Source organism: Eptatretus burgeri, chromosome 4 (genome assembly GCF_056783735.1).
Source record: "Eptatretus burgeri isolate ZD-2024b chromosome 4, Ebu_testis_v1, whole genome shotgun sequence".
Taxonomy (NCBI): domain Eukaryota; kingdom Metazoa; phylum Chordata; class Myxini; order Myxiniformes; family Myxinidae; genus Eptatretus; species Eptatretus burgeri.
The window spans coordinates 75,801,028-75,816,653 of record NC_140964.1 but is presented as its reverse complement, the minus strand read 5'-3'; the positions used below and the strand labels follow the sequence as shown (position 1 = coordinate 75,816,653).

At 42.2% G+C, this 15,626-nt stretch overlaps 1 protein-coding gene across 4 annotated transcripts in view; it reads right to left on the bottom strand.

Moving 5' to 3' along the window:
- Nucleotides 1–15,626, bottom strand: part of UQCC1 (ubiquinol-cytochrome c reductase complex assembly factor 1) — a 52,569-nt gene that overhangs the window by 21,073 nt on the left and 15,870 nt on the right. For all 4 annotated transcript variants that reach the window (XM_085878738.1, XM_085878739.1, XM_085878736.1 and 1 more), the window contains 2 exons: nt 9,039–9,096; nt 3,562–3,670 (listed from right to left, as the gene is read on the bottom strand). In XM_085878738.1, the coding sequence (XP_085734864.1) occupies nt 3,562–3,670; nt 9,039–9,096 (167 nt within the window). The remainder of the gene's footprint in view (nt 1–3,561; nt 3,671–9,038; nt 9,097–15,626) is intronic.

The following is a 15,626-nucleotide window of genomic DNA, read 5'->3' as shown; positions in this document are numbered from 1 at the left end:
ACTACAGCATGCTGTTATTGAATGATTTTGGAATTGAGGCTGGAGCCTACAAAAGCTACAATTTCAAGCAGAAAGTGGAGGTTCACTTTGGTAGTGACAAGGTGACATTCGTGCAGCCATTGGATGTCACAAAACCCCTGATAGTTGCGTCCTCAACTGTGACAAAGTTTGCCATGAGAACCGCCGTGAATGATTTATCTGAAGAAGGTGAAAGTTCTGAAGAAGATGAATTGGCCCAGTGCAGTCTGCCTCATCATGAGAACGAAATCCTTAGCTGGATCTTCAGAGTGGGCATAAAGATTTACAGTGACGTAAAACACTCTCCAGGGCATAGCATTATCGGTGGACTGAACACAGAAAATGCAGAGCGAATTGTACCTGAAACCCTGTACATGCTTGTAGTGGTGGTGACAGCACTGACAAGATGGACAATGAAGAAGCGGATGAGACAGATACCAAGAACAAAGTTCTGAGCATCTGCCAAGACATTATTCATGTGGCTTCAGGAGGCAAAAAACTGACCCCCAAACACCTGGGCCTTGGCCTTGCTCTTCAAGAGAAGAGCCTTGGAATCTGAACCACATCTACCTGCACCTGAGAACTGTGGGTGGGAACAGGTCATCAAAGATGGCAACGAGACATTTCAGCCGCGACTCATGACTGCACAGCCTATTACTGCTTACTGTGTAGAACTGACGACATGCAAATGCCGTGGGTCATGCTCAACTCGACGGTGCAAATGTACACGGAATGGACTGCCTTGCACGAAAGCATGTGGATGCAAAGCCCTTTGTAGGAACCCGTTCAGTGTACAAGCCGATCAATAGCTCTGAAAATTGTACTTGGGTGTTCTCACAACACTTTTCTCTTCTGCAAAGCAACGTAATTTTGTGTTGGAAAGAATCTGACAGCTGTTGAAATAACCTTTGACTGACTGTAAACCCATCTCCATCAATAGTGCTAAACATTTTCTTTTTCACATTTGTTGCTCGTATGTGCATTTTCAATTTCGTCTTTAAGTTGTCAATTATGTGAAAAGTTGTGATTCAGTACAAAAATAAAGCACAAAATAGTGTTCCTCGTGTCAGATTACATAGTATTTCACAATCATGACAAATTTCTGGCTAGTACAATTTGCAGTAAGAAAAAGACTAAATCTGATGGCGGCCATTTTGATTACTGTCATGGCGGCCATAATATTCAGATGCAGACTTGGCAACAAGTGGAACTAGACTTGGTCATGCCTAGACTCTTCAAAAACACCAGTTGCACCATTCTAACATGAAATCAGCAGTGAACCTATTTTCTAGGCTAGCTACAGATTTTGGCTTCTAGACTACACCATAGGTGGGCCGAGAAGGGAACTCCCACTATCGTAGTGACCAAAAAAAAAGACAAAAAAGTGACCAATAGTAAATTGAATTAATAAAACTCGATCACCATAAAAGAGGATGTGAACAAGAAAAAGGTTCATTCAAATATTGGAGGAAAGGATCTAAAAACAACAAAAAATGGATGCCGTTCCAAAGATATTGTGCCTTTTGTGGTGTACAGGCGAGTTAATAAAATGAAAGGCAAGGATGCATAAAGCATTCTTGAGGAAAGATTTGAGGATTCACTTAAATATTCCCTCAAATTTCCCCTGTAGGACATCCTTAATTTGAGGATCGCTGCATATCCGAATGTTCCTTAAGCTTTTCCTTAAACTCACGGAAGCATTCCACTGTCCGTAAACACCAACCTTTGAGTTTCCAGATGGTGCTCTTCATGGAAATTGGTCATGAAGAGAACAATTACCACCGTGCAAGACATCGCCTCAACCCACTTGACATCTACGATTATACTACATAGATACATTTATTACTTCATGTTCATATTATTTAGATACCAATTCAATTGATAGTAACGGTGACCCGAGGAAAAAAGGTCAACTGCATATGCAATAAATATATTGAACGCGGCGTGTTACTGTGTCCCTAACTTGCCAATCCCGCATCATAGAGAGAGGCATGGGGCCTCGTTCGACTCAGGGGAGTCCCGATTTACCCTGTTGGCCCAGCTGGTCTTACTCAAATTGGAGGATTATAAACAATTATGCACTATTTATAGTTATAGTGGTATAACTAAACATAAAAGTACTTCAGCAACACATCAGACAACTATACAATGTATTGTCTCTCTCAAGCTTGAGAAAAGCCTCCACTAGTGCTTCTGTCTCTTCATGAAGACAGTTTGTAGATCGCTTCGCTGCCATATTGCTTTTGGACACCTCTTGCCATCTCTAATCCGACTAGGTGCCGAGCATAGCAACAGTTCTAAAGGATTTCCTCAACCTTAAGAAAATACTATGATGTATTGAAGGGAAGATGAAGAACCCCCAATAGAGCAATTAATAAATGGGTGTCCAGCATGCAGCACAGAGTTCACTCCCGTCTTACCCCTCCACCTTTCCCCTGGCATCGGTTTGGGCCCAGGGACATGACATCACCACCGGAACGGTCAATGTCTTCATCCGGGGAGGAGTACCAGGAAGGACCATCCCATTGCTGCAACAGCATGACGTGTGATTGGCTGGACCTGTAATCAGTTGGAGCTGTGGGTTGTGCCCCGATTCGGCTAGCGCTAGCGGCAGGAAGGGACCACCCAAGTGTCTGAGCACCCTCATGTGAGGGGCTGTAGGAGTTTGGAGGTGGGGAGAGTAAGGGGAGGAGTATTTAAACGCCAGAGAAGCGACATTCTCACCCGATTGTGCCTTGAACATGCTTCTGTCAGGGATGCGTCACTGTACCGTGATCTCTGTCTCATAGGAGTCTGCTGGTGCTGCTCTGTTCTCCTACTGTTTCAGAGTACATTTGAGCTTTCAACAATCTTTGCCTTGTTCATATCGGAATGTGCATGCAAGTGGGTGTCCAAGCCCATAGAAGGGTCGTTTTTATTGTTAGACAAATGTACGTACGTACGCACACACAGAAAAATATGATCGCCTGTCCTGAAGCTCACCTGGATCCGGAGCAAGTCACTCAAACCCCCTGCAGACTCCCCCTTAGAACCTGAATTTTTAAAATGCTGTGAACAAACTTTGGTACATCAAGGGTGATGAAGGTTGTGGTCAAGTTTTATCAAAATTGATGTAGTTTAGGAGAAGAGACCAAATATTCTTTTTTACTAATGAAACTAATGCTCTAACTAATGAAATACAATTCCAGTTTGCAAAACTTGTTTTTCGTATAAATGTGTGAAATCACCACGTTGAGCATATTCAACTGAAGAGCGAGTGTAAGTTCTATTTATTGCTTTTCAAGCAATATATATATTTTTTTTAATGGCAAATAAAAAAGTAAAAGTGATCATGCAGAATAATCGTGTTGTTTTTGTATTCAATTTTTGTTTATTTTTGAAATAAATGATGCAGACGAGGATACAAAAACAACACTGACCTCTGCTGGCACCTCCCAGTTACTGCATACAATTCCAAAGAAAGCAAATGAAGTCCCTGATCATGTTAACGATTACGGATCTCATTCGTGTATCCGCTTGTTACCAGACATGGTACTGGCATACCTTCATCATTGCACTGCGCTGCTGCAGGTCTTCCCACATTGCGTACACAATGTACTTGCACATGTAGTTCCCCTCACGCCCTTCTTGCTTCATTCGTACCAAACACATCCTGCAAAGAGATGCAGACATACCATATCCCATACTCTCAAAATTCATACTCTTCTTAGTCTAGGGGTCGTACACAAAGTATCTGACGTCTTATTGTTTCCCAGAGTGTCACAGAGCGTCAAGGGGATTGGAGGGGGGGGCAGGGTGAGGTGGGATGGTGTCAAAAATAAGCAAGCCACGCATTTTGTGTACGGCCCCCTACACACGGCTTCTTTGTTCACACTTGTTCACACCTATTATCTCTGTCCATTTATAAGTATTGTATTAACCTAATGAAGCTGGGATTAACAAATAAAACTCATAGGCAGGGAAATAAAACAATGAAACCAGAAACAAGAAAAAGAGCAATCAGAGATTGCAAACCCTCTCCAGGACTTCTTTGGTGTATTTCTATAAGTTTTTTGGGTAAATCCAATATGGCTGCAAAACCATGTGACCAATGACATCATATGTGTGACCCTGTTGTTCCTCATGGATAGGCGGTCATATGTTTAAAGTTTCGCCTCGATCTTTTCAGCCATTTCAGAGATGATTTTTGATGGCTAAAAAGAAAACAAAGAAACAACAAAAAAAAAACAATAGGGCAGCCGAATCATGTGACCGATGACGTCATCAAAAAAATATATTGTGGACCATTTAATCCCGAGATGACCCTATATATTTTTTAACTGATCGGATGTAGCGTTCTACATATGCAATTATGATGTCATAACGAAGGCACATATGACGTCATAAAATACTACACTCATTCCCCATGAGGAACACTTGCTATATGCCACTTGAACACCCATGGCTTGGGGAACACTGGTGTGAAGTTTCCCCAAGGATTGTCCAGCCATTCTGGAGACGATTTTTATAGGTTTGAGGGTAATTCAAATATGGCTGCCAAACCATGTGACCAATGACATCATATGTGTGAACCTTTTGTTCATCATGGACAGGCGGTCATATGTATAAAGTTTCACCTCAATCTGTTCAGCCGCTTCAGAGAAGATTTTTGAAGGTTTTTATTTTTTTTTAAACAATATGGCTTCTGAATCATGTGACTGATGACGTCATGAAATTTTTTTCTATGGACCATTTTATCCCCCAGATGACCCTCAAAAATTTCTAGTCTTACTCGACGGATGTGAGACTTGGACTCTGACCAGGGATCTGAGACATCGACTTAACTCCTTCTTCAGGTCTCTTAACCAGGTCTCTTAGAAGAATCCTTGGCTATTGCTGGTCGGATTTTGTCCAACGAGCGGTTGCTGACTCAGATGAGATTTGTTTCCTGTATAGTCCGTGAGCATCAGCTGTGGCTGTACGGACAAAAAACAGCTGTACGGTTTTCCTGATGCTGATCCTGCTCACCAGATTCTCTCAGCAAGGGAGCCTTGTGAGTGGAGGAGGCCAATGGGCCGACCACGTGCCTCATGGTTGCAGCAGGTTGATCAGCATCTCAAGGAGATAGGGATAGGCCAGGCATCTGCCTGGGGGATGGTCAGACGGAGCCCCCTGGAGTACCGGCGGAAAGTGGATGCAGTGACGCGCTGCTCCGGGGTATGCTCCCATACCTGACCTGACAATTTAGCCCTAGATGACCCTCAAACATTTTCATATTGATTGGATAAAGCGTTCCACGTATGCAAATTTGACATCAAAATGAAGCCACCTTTGACATCATCAATAATTGTTTTTTTTTTAAAGGACATTAAAAAAACCAAGTTTCAATTTTTTCCCATGGAGTGGTTTTAGAAGTAGAGGTTCAAAGCTTTACCTGCCCCCCCCCCCAACATGGCTGCCACACCACATGACTCACGATGTCAAAATTATCATGAAAACATTCTGCAAGAGTCGTTGTACATATGGTGAAAATTGTGTCAATCGGATAAGCGGTTGCAGAGAGAACAGAGAAGATCAGCACGGACGGACATACATCTGGACGTCCCAAAAACATAACGCCTCTGGTGACTGTCAGGGGTGGCATAAAAATATGGGAAATACCCCTGGGTGCTCACCTGGTAGAATAATGACACTGAGGAGGAAGTCAATGTGGGACAGAATCTGCAAAATGTACCAATAAACGAATGTTATAGCAAACCCTTATTTCGGAGGGGGTGGCAACTCCCCCGTAAACAACGTTAAACCCTGATTTTTAAAATTGCGTGAACAAACTTTGGTTCATCATGGGAAATGAAAGTTGTGGTCAAGTTTCATCAGAAATGTGTGTGTAGTTTCGGAGAAGAAAGCAAATACCAAAGCCGGCAGGCGACGAGGGATTCGCTAGGATTGAAGCGCTGGATACGATGCTTTTCATTCTGACTGATCCACCGACGAAGATTCATTGCCAAGACGTATTGGTTCACATACAATTGTTCCTCTGCCTGGCAAGATTTTTCCTATTGCGTATTTTGCCAACTGGCACTCCTCATAAAAAATGACGGTAAATCGACACCCTATTTTGAAGGACTACCATTTGAAAAATAATCGGTTTGCTGGTTTGTGCTGTGGAGCTTCGGGTTGCGCGCACACGCACGCGCACACACACACACACACACACACACACACACACACACACACACACACACACACACCCTGATAAACTTCTCTCAATGCTCGTTTGACCACACCTCCTGAGCCACACAATATTTTTCATAAGCCACGCCCACTTTCCTACGCCACTCCCACTTTAAATAATAAATAATTGGAGGTGGTGTGTGGATCGTGGAATCGTTTTTCGGTAAATAAATAAATAATTGAAGGTTGTGTGTGGATCGTGGAATCATTTACGTAAATAAATAAATAATTGGAGGTAGTGTGTGGGTCGTGGAATAGTTTTCAGTAAATAAATAAATAAATAATTAAAGGTGGTGTGTGGGTCGTGGAATCGTTTACGGTAAATAAATAAATAAATAAATAAGGTGGTGTGTGGGTCATGGAATCGTTTACGGTCAATAAATAAATAAGGTGGTGTGTGGGTCATGGAATTGTTTACGGTAAATAAATAAATAATTAGAGGCAGTGTGTGGGCGTGGAATCGTTTTTGGTAAATAAATAAATAAATGGAAGTGGTGTGTGGGTGGGGAATCGTTTACGGTAAATAAATAAATAATTGGAGGTGGTGTGTGGGTGGTGGAATAGTTTTCGGTAAATAAATAAATAATTGGAGGTGGTGTGTGGATGGGGAATCATTTTCGGTAAATAAATAAAGGTGGTGTGTGGGTCGTTGAATCGTTTTCGGTAAATAAATAATTAAAGGTGGTGTGTGGGTCATGGAATCGTTTAGGGTCAATAAATAAGGTGGTGTGTGGGTCGTGGAATTGTTTACGGTAAATAAATAAATAATTGGAGGTGGTGTGTGGGTGGTGGAATCGTTTTCGGTAAATAAATAAATAATTGGAGGTGGTGTGTGGGTGGGGAATCATTTTCGGTAAATAAATAAAGGTGGTGTGTGGGTCGTGGAATCGTTTTCGGTAAATAAATAAATAATTAAAGGTGGTGTGTGGGTCGTGGAATCGTTTTCGGTCAATAAATAAATAATTGGAGGTGGTGTGTGGGTGGGGAATCGTTTTCGGTAAATAAATAAATTATCGGTTTGCTGGTTTGTGCAGTGGAGCCTCGCGTTGCAGACACACACACACACACACACACACACACACACACACACACACACACACACACACACACACACACACACACACACACACACACACGGAAAACATGATAAACTTCTCTCAATGCTCTTGTTTGACCACACCTCCTAGCCACAATATTTTTCATAAGCCATGCCCACTTTCCTTCACCACTCCCACTTTTCATCAACCACGTCCACTTTCCCTAAGCTCCACCCACTTTCCTACGCCACTGCCACTTTTCATCAACTACGTCCACTTTCCCTAAGCTTCGCCCACTTTCCTTAGCCCCTCATAAAAAATGACGGTGAATAGACACCCAATTTTTGAAGGACTACCATTTGAAAAATAAAACCTCAATCAAAAAATCGGCTCTAGTAAAATTTTCTTCATATCTCGAAGTGTTTAATTCCGAAGTCCCGCTTCTCTACATTCAAAACTGAAGGACAAGTATTGAAAATACTGGACGCGGTTTTTTGGCCGCTGCGCAGCAACGGGTGGTTGCTCGGCAACGAAATTCAAAGGCGCACATTCCCAACTAATACTGCACTTGTTCGCAAAGTTTCATCGAAATCGGTTCACTGGTTTGTGCTGTGGAGCCTCACGTTGCAGACACACACACACACACACACACACACACACACACACACACACACACACACACACACACACACACACACACACACACACACACACACACACACACACACACACCGAAATAAGGGATATCTTGCGAATCCAATAATTTTGGGGGGTAACCCCTCCTTACGTACATCCCCTTAAACCCTAATGTTTTTATTTAATATCATGAACAAACTTTGGTACATCACGGGTGATGAAGGTTATGGACAAGTTTCGTCAGAATTACATGTGTAGTTTCCGAGAAGAAAGCAAGTACCTATTTTGGGGGGCAAACCCCGTCGAGCCCCTTAGGGTCCGATTTGGTTTTAATACCATGAAAAAAAACTTTCGTACAGACAGGGTGATGCAGGTTGTGGTAAAATTTCATCAAAATCGTCCGTGTAGTTTCAGAGAAGTTTCAAGTATTTGTGGACGGACAGACGGACAGACGGCGCACCATCCCATAAGCTCCCCGGAACTACGGTCTAGGTGAGCTAAAAACAAAATCAGCCAAGTAGTTTGAGACTCACAAGTTGGACACCACAGAGACAACAGATGGATAGACAACAGCAGTGCTGGGATGGTGACTAGTGGGAGGCTAGAAGGGGTTTAGGAAGGCAACCCAAAAGGTGGAGAGATTAACAAAAAATACTGGGGAATAGCAAATTGGAATAAGACCAGGCACTGGAACATTTGGTGTGACCATGCTGAGGCTTTCATATAGCAATGGACTGACTGATGATGATGATGATGAACACCAAAACACCATTTGTTGAAACAAAAACAAACGAGAATTTCATGGATATACAATTGCTTTTAAATACAATTTATAAACAATCATCAAAATTCTGGATCACTGCTAGTTTGGAGAAAATGCCAGCACAGTGTGTGTATAACAAATTTATGTTGTGACGTATCTGTTCCCGACCAAGTCCCATTACAGAACCACATAGTACCTCTCATTGGTTGGCTAAAGTTAAAGTTAGTTCAATGAAAGGGGAACACAAGTGAACGCCAAATAACGGATTACAGTACTGGCTTGGTGACAGAGTTTGACAGCAATGAACAAATGAAGACAAAATAATAAATAAGTAAATAAATAACTACAACTATCAAAACAGGTGAATTTACCACACATGAAGCTGTGTGACCAGGAACCATGTGCTGAGTGTGTCTGGCAGTTGGCATTCTGCAAAGAAAGGAAAATATGATGCATTGAATCAGGAAAAAAAAAGTTTCACTTATTTATTTAATCCACCAGAATATGGAACTATTTTTCGTGTTCTCCAACAGCCCCTCACCCCAAAATGAATAGATAAATACATTAGGGTTCCACAAGGTTACATGTCTCACAAATGTTTTAAAATAATAATTTAAATACATTCACAAGGCCATTATGTGCATCTGTAAAAATATTGACATATCTATATAAATACATTCTTCAAAAAAAAATAAAAAAAATAATGTATATATATATATGTATATATATATATATATATATATATATATATATATATATATATATATATATATATATATATATATATACATATGTATTTTAAACCTATTTTAGTGGTTGCTAGGAGACAAGGAAGCATGTAAAAAAAAAAAAAACGTTTATAAATAACCGCTTGAATATTTGAATAACAGTTTGATCCAGAGGTCAGTGGGGTGGTCATGCTGGATGGTGGATGCGTTACATTGAAAGTTCTCTGCGCACGATTTAATGTATTATCATAAAAAAGAATGTGTAATGGAAGTTGTAACTCTGTGATAACCCATAAATCCTCCAGCGAGTAGATTCTGATTAGTGATGTTGCATTGATGGGTTGACTGCCTGGATGCAACTGAGGTTGTAGATCAACTGATGTAGGTTATCTACTGATGTGGATCCGTGACCGAGGTCGTGGATCCACTGTTTGGAGAGGTTCTGGGCTGAAAGGATCAAAACCTCGAGGAAGAACGGTGCCCAGCTGATGATCCATACGGTCAGGAAACCATTAAATTGCTTACAGATTAAGGTTCTTACTTTAGGTAAGGGAACTATGTTTTGAGATTTGCAATTTAAATAAAGTTGAAGAGAGGATGTTGTGAAATGAACATAATTTACAGCAATCCTGTAAATTATATTAGGTTTAAGGAGAGAGAGACACAGACACAGACAGAGAGAATTCAGAAAGTATTGTTACGAATCCCACTCAAACGACCGGTCCTGAGGTCACCGGGTACAGATAACTCCACACACAGGCAGGTTGCTCGGCAACCACGAACGCCAATAGAATTGGCAAGGCCAATCCGGGCAGGGTGACACTACTTCATACCTTACTTGTGGACGGCTGGTTGATTAGGGTCACATGCCCTCAGCGCACACTCTGAGAACTGCTGAGTGTTACAGCGAGTGTGCGCTGGCTAACGAGCAAATTATTGGGGTAGAGCTTCCCGTCTGTCTAGACCTCTGCACTGTGTCAGACCAATAAAGGCAAAGACAACCGAGACAGATTGGAAATAAAAACAAACAATTATTTATTCCAAACACACAAGCAAGCAATGATTTAAAAGCAAGTATCTTCAAGCAAGAAAGCAAAAGGCACATGAGAGCAGATTTAACTCTGACACATATTATTCTTATTCAAGTTTACTTTCACAAAAGACTTGGCTATCATTCACCCACAGGAAAAGAATAAAACAAAAATAACTTGAAAATAGAATGAAAGTAAAGTATGGAGAAAAGAAAAGCAGTCTTTTCTTTTCTCCCTCATCTCACAGCCCAAATATATCCAAGAGAAAGCAGAGGAAAATGGATGGGGAAGATGGGCAGTGGCGATGTGGCACAATGGGACACACAGCCACGTCCCCGAGTTGCCCAGACCAAGCAGGCGAGCCCTCTCCAGCATCCCAGACATGCTACTTTGCCCTCCTCTTCCTCAGCTTCTTCCTTCTCAGGCCCCCGTCGATGAGGTGCTGCCATTCACACCATCCTCGTCCTTCATGGCTGACAGAATTGAGACCACAGGACGACACCCGTGGAATGAGTATTCTTTTTCCACAGAAGCTCAACACCAACTGCTTGTGAAACCTTCCTTTCTTCACCCTCACATGCTTTCTTTCCTCCTCACAAGCCTTGTCTGTCTTACTTTTCCTTCCTCTCATGAGCTTCTTCCCTTCCTCTCGTGAGCTCTTCTCCTTCTCATTTGCTCCATTGTTTTTCTCCCTCGAGCCTTCTGCGTCTCAGCGTCTGCTCATGAGCGCTTTTCAACCCGGCTCGTGTGAGCCTGTCCCTCCGCTTCTGCCTTCTATTCTTCTTCATATCCCTATCTCTGTCCAAAAAACACACACACACACACACACACACACACACACACACACACACACACACACACACACACACACACACACACACACACACACACACACACACACACACACACACACGCCCGCAGCTGATGGGGACGGGTCTATGACGTCGCTTGTGGAAGATGCCACGTCTCTGAGGGAACGCGCGGAACAACCCTTGCCCCTCCATTCATGCACCCAAGGCCGCGATGGAAGCTCTCAGCCCCTCCCTGCACACGCAAAACGTCCACTCGCACTGTTCCGCACTGTACCACACTTGCGAGAAGCGCAGCACTTCACAGGCCACGAACACCAAGCGTCATGCGTTGCGCCATGAACAGGCATGTAACAATAGAGCAAAAACAGAGGAATTCCGCCGGACCGAGAGATTGAAAGCAAGACTGATGGAGTGAAGGAGGGATTGTCGAAAAGATGTTTGGTGAAGGGGAGGTAATTGGTGGATTGAGAAAGATTTGAGGGGGGGCAGAGGGAACTGATGGGGAAAAGGAGGGATTGTTGAAAATAACAGAGGGATTGATTGGAATGATGGTGTGAAGGGAGAAAGATTGAAAGTAACAGAGTGGGAGTGAGGACATTACACTGAAAAAATACAGCCTAGCCAACACATTACCCAGAACCACTCTTCAACAAGGGTACAAAGACTATCGATACAAAGACCAATGAAATAACTAATCCTCGGGTCACCTACATGTCCATGTATGCGCTCCCCCCTGGGGTAAGTTTTTAAAAGCATAACAGTATTCACACCCCTCAAGGTTTTTCACATTTTGTTGTTACAGCCTGAATTTAAAACAGATTAATTTAAAATTTTTGTGACTGATCCACACAAAATACCCCATAATGACAAAGTGAAAACATGTTTTTAGAAATTTTAACAAATTAATGAAAAGCTGAAAAGTCTTCCGTCAAGTATTCAACCCCTTTGCTATGACACACCAAATTGAGCTCAGATGCATCCGATTTACTTTCAGCATCCTTGAGATGTCTCCACAACTTCTAGTGGGGCAGATAACAGCAATTTTTGAGAGGAATTGTGCAAATGATGATACAAGCATCAAATTTGGCACATTTGTTCTCCAGGGGATTCAAATCAAATCTGCCTCATTGGCCATTTGAAAATCCAAATTTTGAAAGATTTGAAGAAAAAAAAAAAAAAAAAAACTTCAAAAAGTCAACATCACGAATCAATGTTGGATGCTGGCTGAGATTGGTGAATGTTTCAGAAACATCATCAAAGCCGTTCCAAGTCTGCCATGCAGTTTTCTTCTCTTTACCGCAGAAGGCAGACACGACGTCACATCCAGTGAACGCATGGAAGTATGGGATCCCTCTAGCTTTCTCAGGCCCTATTGCAGAAACTACCTCATGGACCGGAATCCATCATGCCTTGGCTCCCTGGCCAAAGGCAATCCACATGTTCTTAAGACCTAGTTCCTGTAAGGATGGCAGTACAGATATTGCTATGATTAGTACATCCGTGTCATTAGCCTTAATGATAATGGACTTGCTACCATCCGTCGTTGCATCCCTGGCGTGTACAAATATTTGAGTGTCAGCTTCTTCATGACAACATGGAGACACAGCATCCAGTGACTTTCTTGTGTTGCTAATGGCATCTTCTCCTTTTGAGACAATGACTGTGCTTGTCGTCTGTGCTTCACACACATTTTCCGCAAGGAAGTGAAACAGCTCAGTCTTGTTGCTGTCATCTCGAAGAAAGCTTCTCCAGTTACTTGGGGTCTTACTGGTTCCTGTCATTCTTCTTCTGATTCCTTGCCCCCTTTTCGACCTTGCCTCAGACTTCAGACTTGACTTCTTGTACACATCAAACACTACGTCCACCCTCTTGTACCTGGCACCATAGGATTCCACCTTTGGGATGATGTCTTCTTTTATAGTCATCAAATATCTTTGAAGTGCGTGGAGGTAGGGCATTGATAAGTGCTTAGCCATCAATGATGACTGCATCTCCCCTTGGTTCTCTTTCTGGGATATTCACTTGCGCTTCAAGAATTTCAGCCAGCTGGGACCTCAAATTTTTTTGAAGTTTTTTTTTTTTTTTTCAAATTTTTCAAAATTTGGATTTTCAAATGGCCAATCGGGCAGATTTGATCAGAAAGTCCTGCAGAAAAGAAATGGCAAATTTGATGCTTGTATCATAATTTGCACGATTTTTCTACTATCTACTACACTATTCATTGGAGTCCACCTGTGGCCAATTCAATTGATTAGACATGATTTCGAAAGAAACACACCTTTCTGTACAAGGTCCCACAGTTGACAGTGCATGTCAGAGCAGAAACTCTCCCATGAAGTCCAAGGAACTGTTCGTAGAACTCCAACATAGAATTGTGAGTAGGCATAAATCTGTGGAAAGGTATAAAACAATTTCTCGAGTGTTGAAATTTTCCAAGAGCACAGTAAGCTCCATCTTGAGGAACTGAAAAGAATCTGGAACTATCCAGACTATTCCTAGAGCTGGCTGTCTGACCAAACTGAGCAACTGGGCAAGAAGGTAAGCAAGAACCCAATGGCCACTCTGACAGAACTTCAGACTTCCTTGGCTGAGATGGGAGAACCTACCAAAAGGACAACAGTCTCTACAGCACTTCACAAATGTAGGCTTTTTTTGTGGGAGAGTGGCCAGACGGAAGCCACTCCTGAGAAAAATCGGCACATGACAGCATGCCTGGAGTTTGCAAAAAGGGACACAAAAGACTCGAGAGCATGAGGCAAAAGATTATGTGGTCTGATGAGACAAAGATTGAACCCTTTCGCCTGAATGTAAAACGTTTTGTCTGGTGGATACCGAGCACAGCTCATCGCCCATCTACCACCATCACCAACTTGAAGCATGGTGTTGGCAGCATCATGCTATGGGGATACGTTTCCGTGGCAGTGACTGGGAGACTTGTTAAGATAGAGGGAACAATGAATGGAGCCAAATCCTTGAGGAGAACCTGCTTCAGTGTAAAAGACCTGAGAGTGCAGTGAAGATTTACGTTCCAACAGGGCAATAACCCAAGCATACAGCCAAAGCAACACTGGAATGGCTTCAGAACAAGACCATGAAAATTATTGGGTGGTCCAGCCAAAGCCCAGACTTGATCCCATTGAGAATCTGTGGAAAGACTTGAAGATCGCTGTTCACCGACGCTCCCCATCCAACTTCACAGAGCTTGAGCAAATCTGCAAGGAAGAATGGGAGAAAATCTCCAAATCCAGATGTGCAAAGCCGAAACAAACATATCCAAGAAGACTTGAAGCTGTAGTCGCTACCAAAGGCGCTTCTGCAAAGTATGAATTCAGGGGGTTGAATACTTATTGACGCAAGATATTTCAACTTTTAATTTTTATTTAATTTGTTGAAATTTCTAAAAACATGTTTTCATTTTGTCATGAGGGGGTATTTTGTGTAGATCGATGACAATTAAAAAAAAAAAAAAAAATCCATTTTAAATTCAGGCTGCAACAACAAAATGTGACAAAAGTAAAAGAGTGTGAAAACTTTCTGAAGGCACTGTATGTGTATGTGTGTGGGTGATAGAATTGTTAGGAACAACAAAAAATAGAGGAAATAGCCCTGGGTGCTCACCTGGAAGGCTGGATAAGAAAACCAGGGAACCACTGGTAGGCATGGTTAACCCACAAAATATTCAACGGAGAAGAAAGTAAATGCATATGGATTTTTTTTTTAATGCAGTGAACAAACTTTGGTACATCATGGGTTATGAAGGTTGTGGTCAAGTTTCATCGAAATAGTGTGGAGTTTCGAAGAAGAAAGCAAATACCTATTTTGAAGGTCAATCCCCCGTAGACCCCCGAGGGCCCGATTTATTTTTTTAATGCCATGAACAAACTTTGGTACGTAATAGGTGATGAAATTTATCGAAATTGTATGTATAGTTTCAGAGAAGGAGTTGGAAGTGTTTGTGCATGAACGGATGATGCACCCACCCATAAGCTCCCCAGAAATACATTCAAGACAAACTAAAAATGTGTGTGTGTGTGTGTGTGTGTGTGTGTGTGTGTGTGTGTGTGTGTGTGTGTGTGTGTGTGTGTGTGTGTGTCTGTGTGTGTGTGTGTGTGTGTGTGTGTGCACTGTATAGCCCACACCAAAAAGCACTTACTGTTTGGTGGGAATCAACCATGCCAAGGCAAAAGCTTTAAGGATTAACCGACGACGTAACACCCGAGCCGTTGTGTGCCGCATTACCAATTCTGTGTGAGTCCAAACACGCACGGTTAATAAAACAAAGTGAATGACAATTAATCCCCAATAAACCGAATCAGTTGACATGTGAAAGACAATGGAAACCACTCACTCGCATAGGCTTAAAAAATAAAATAAAAATAAACTAATGT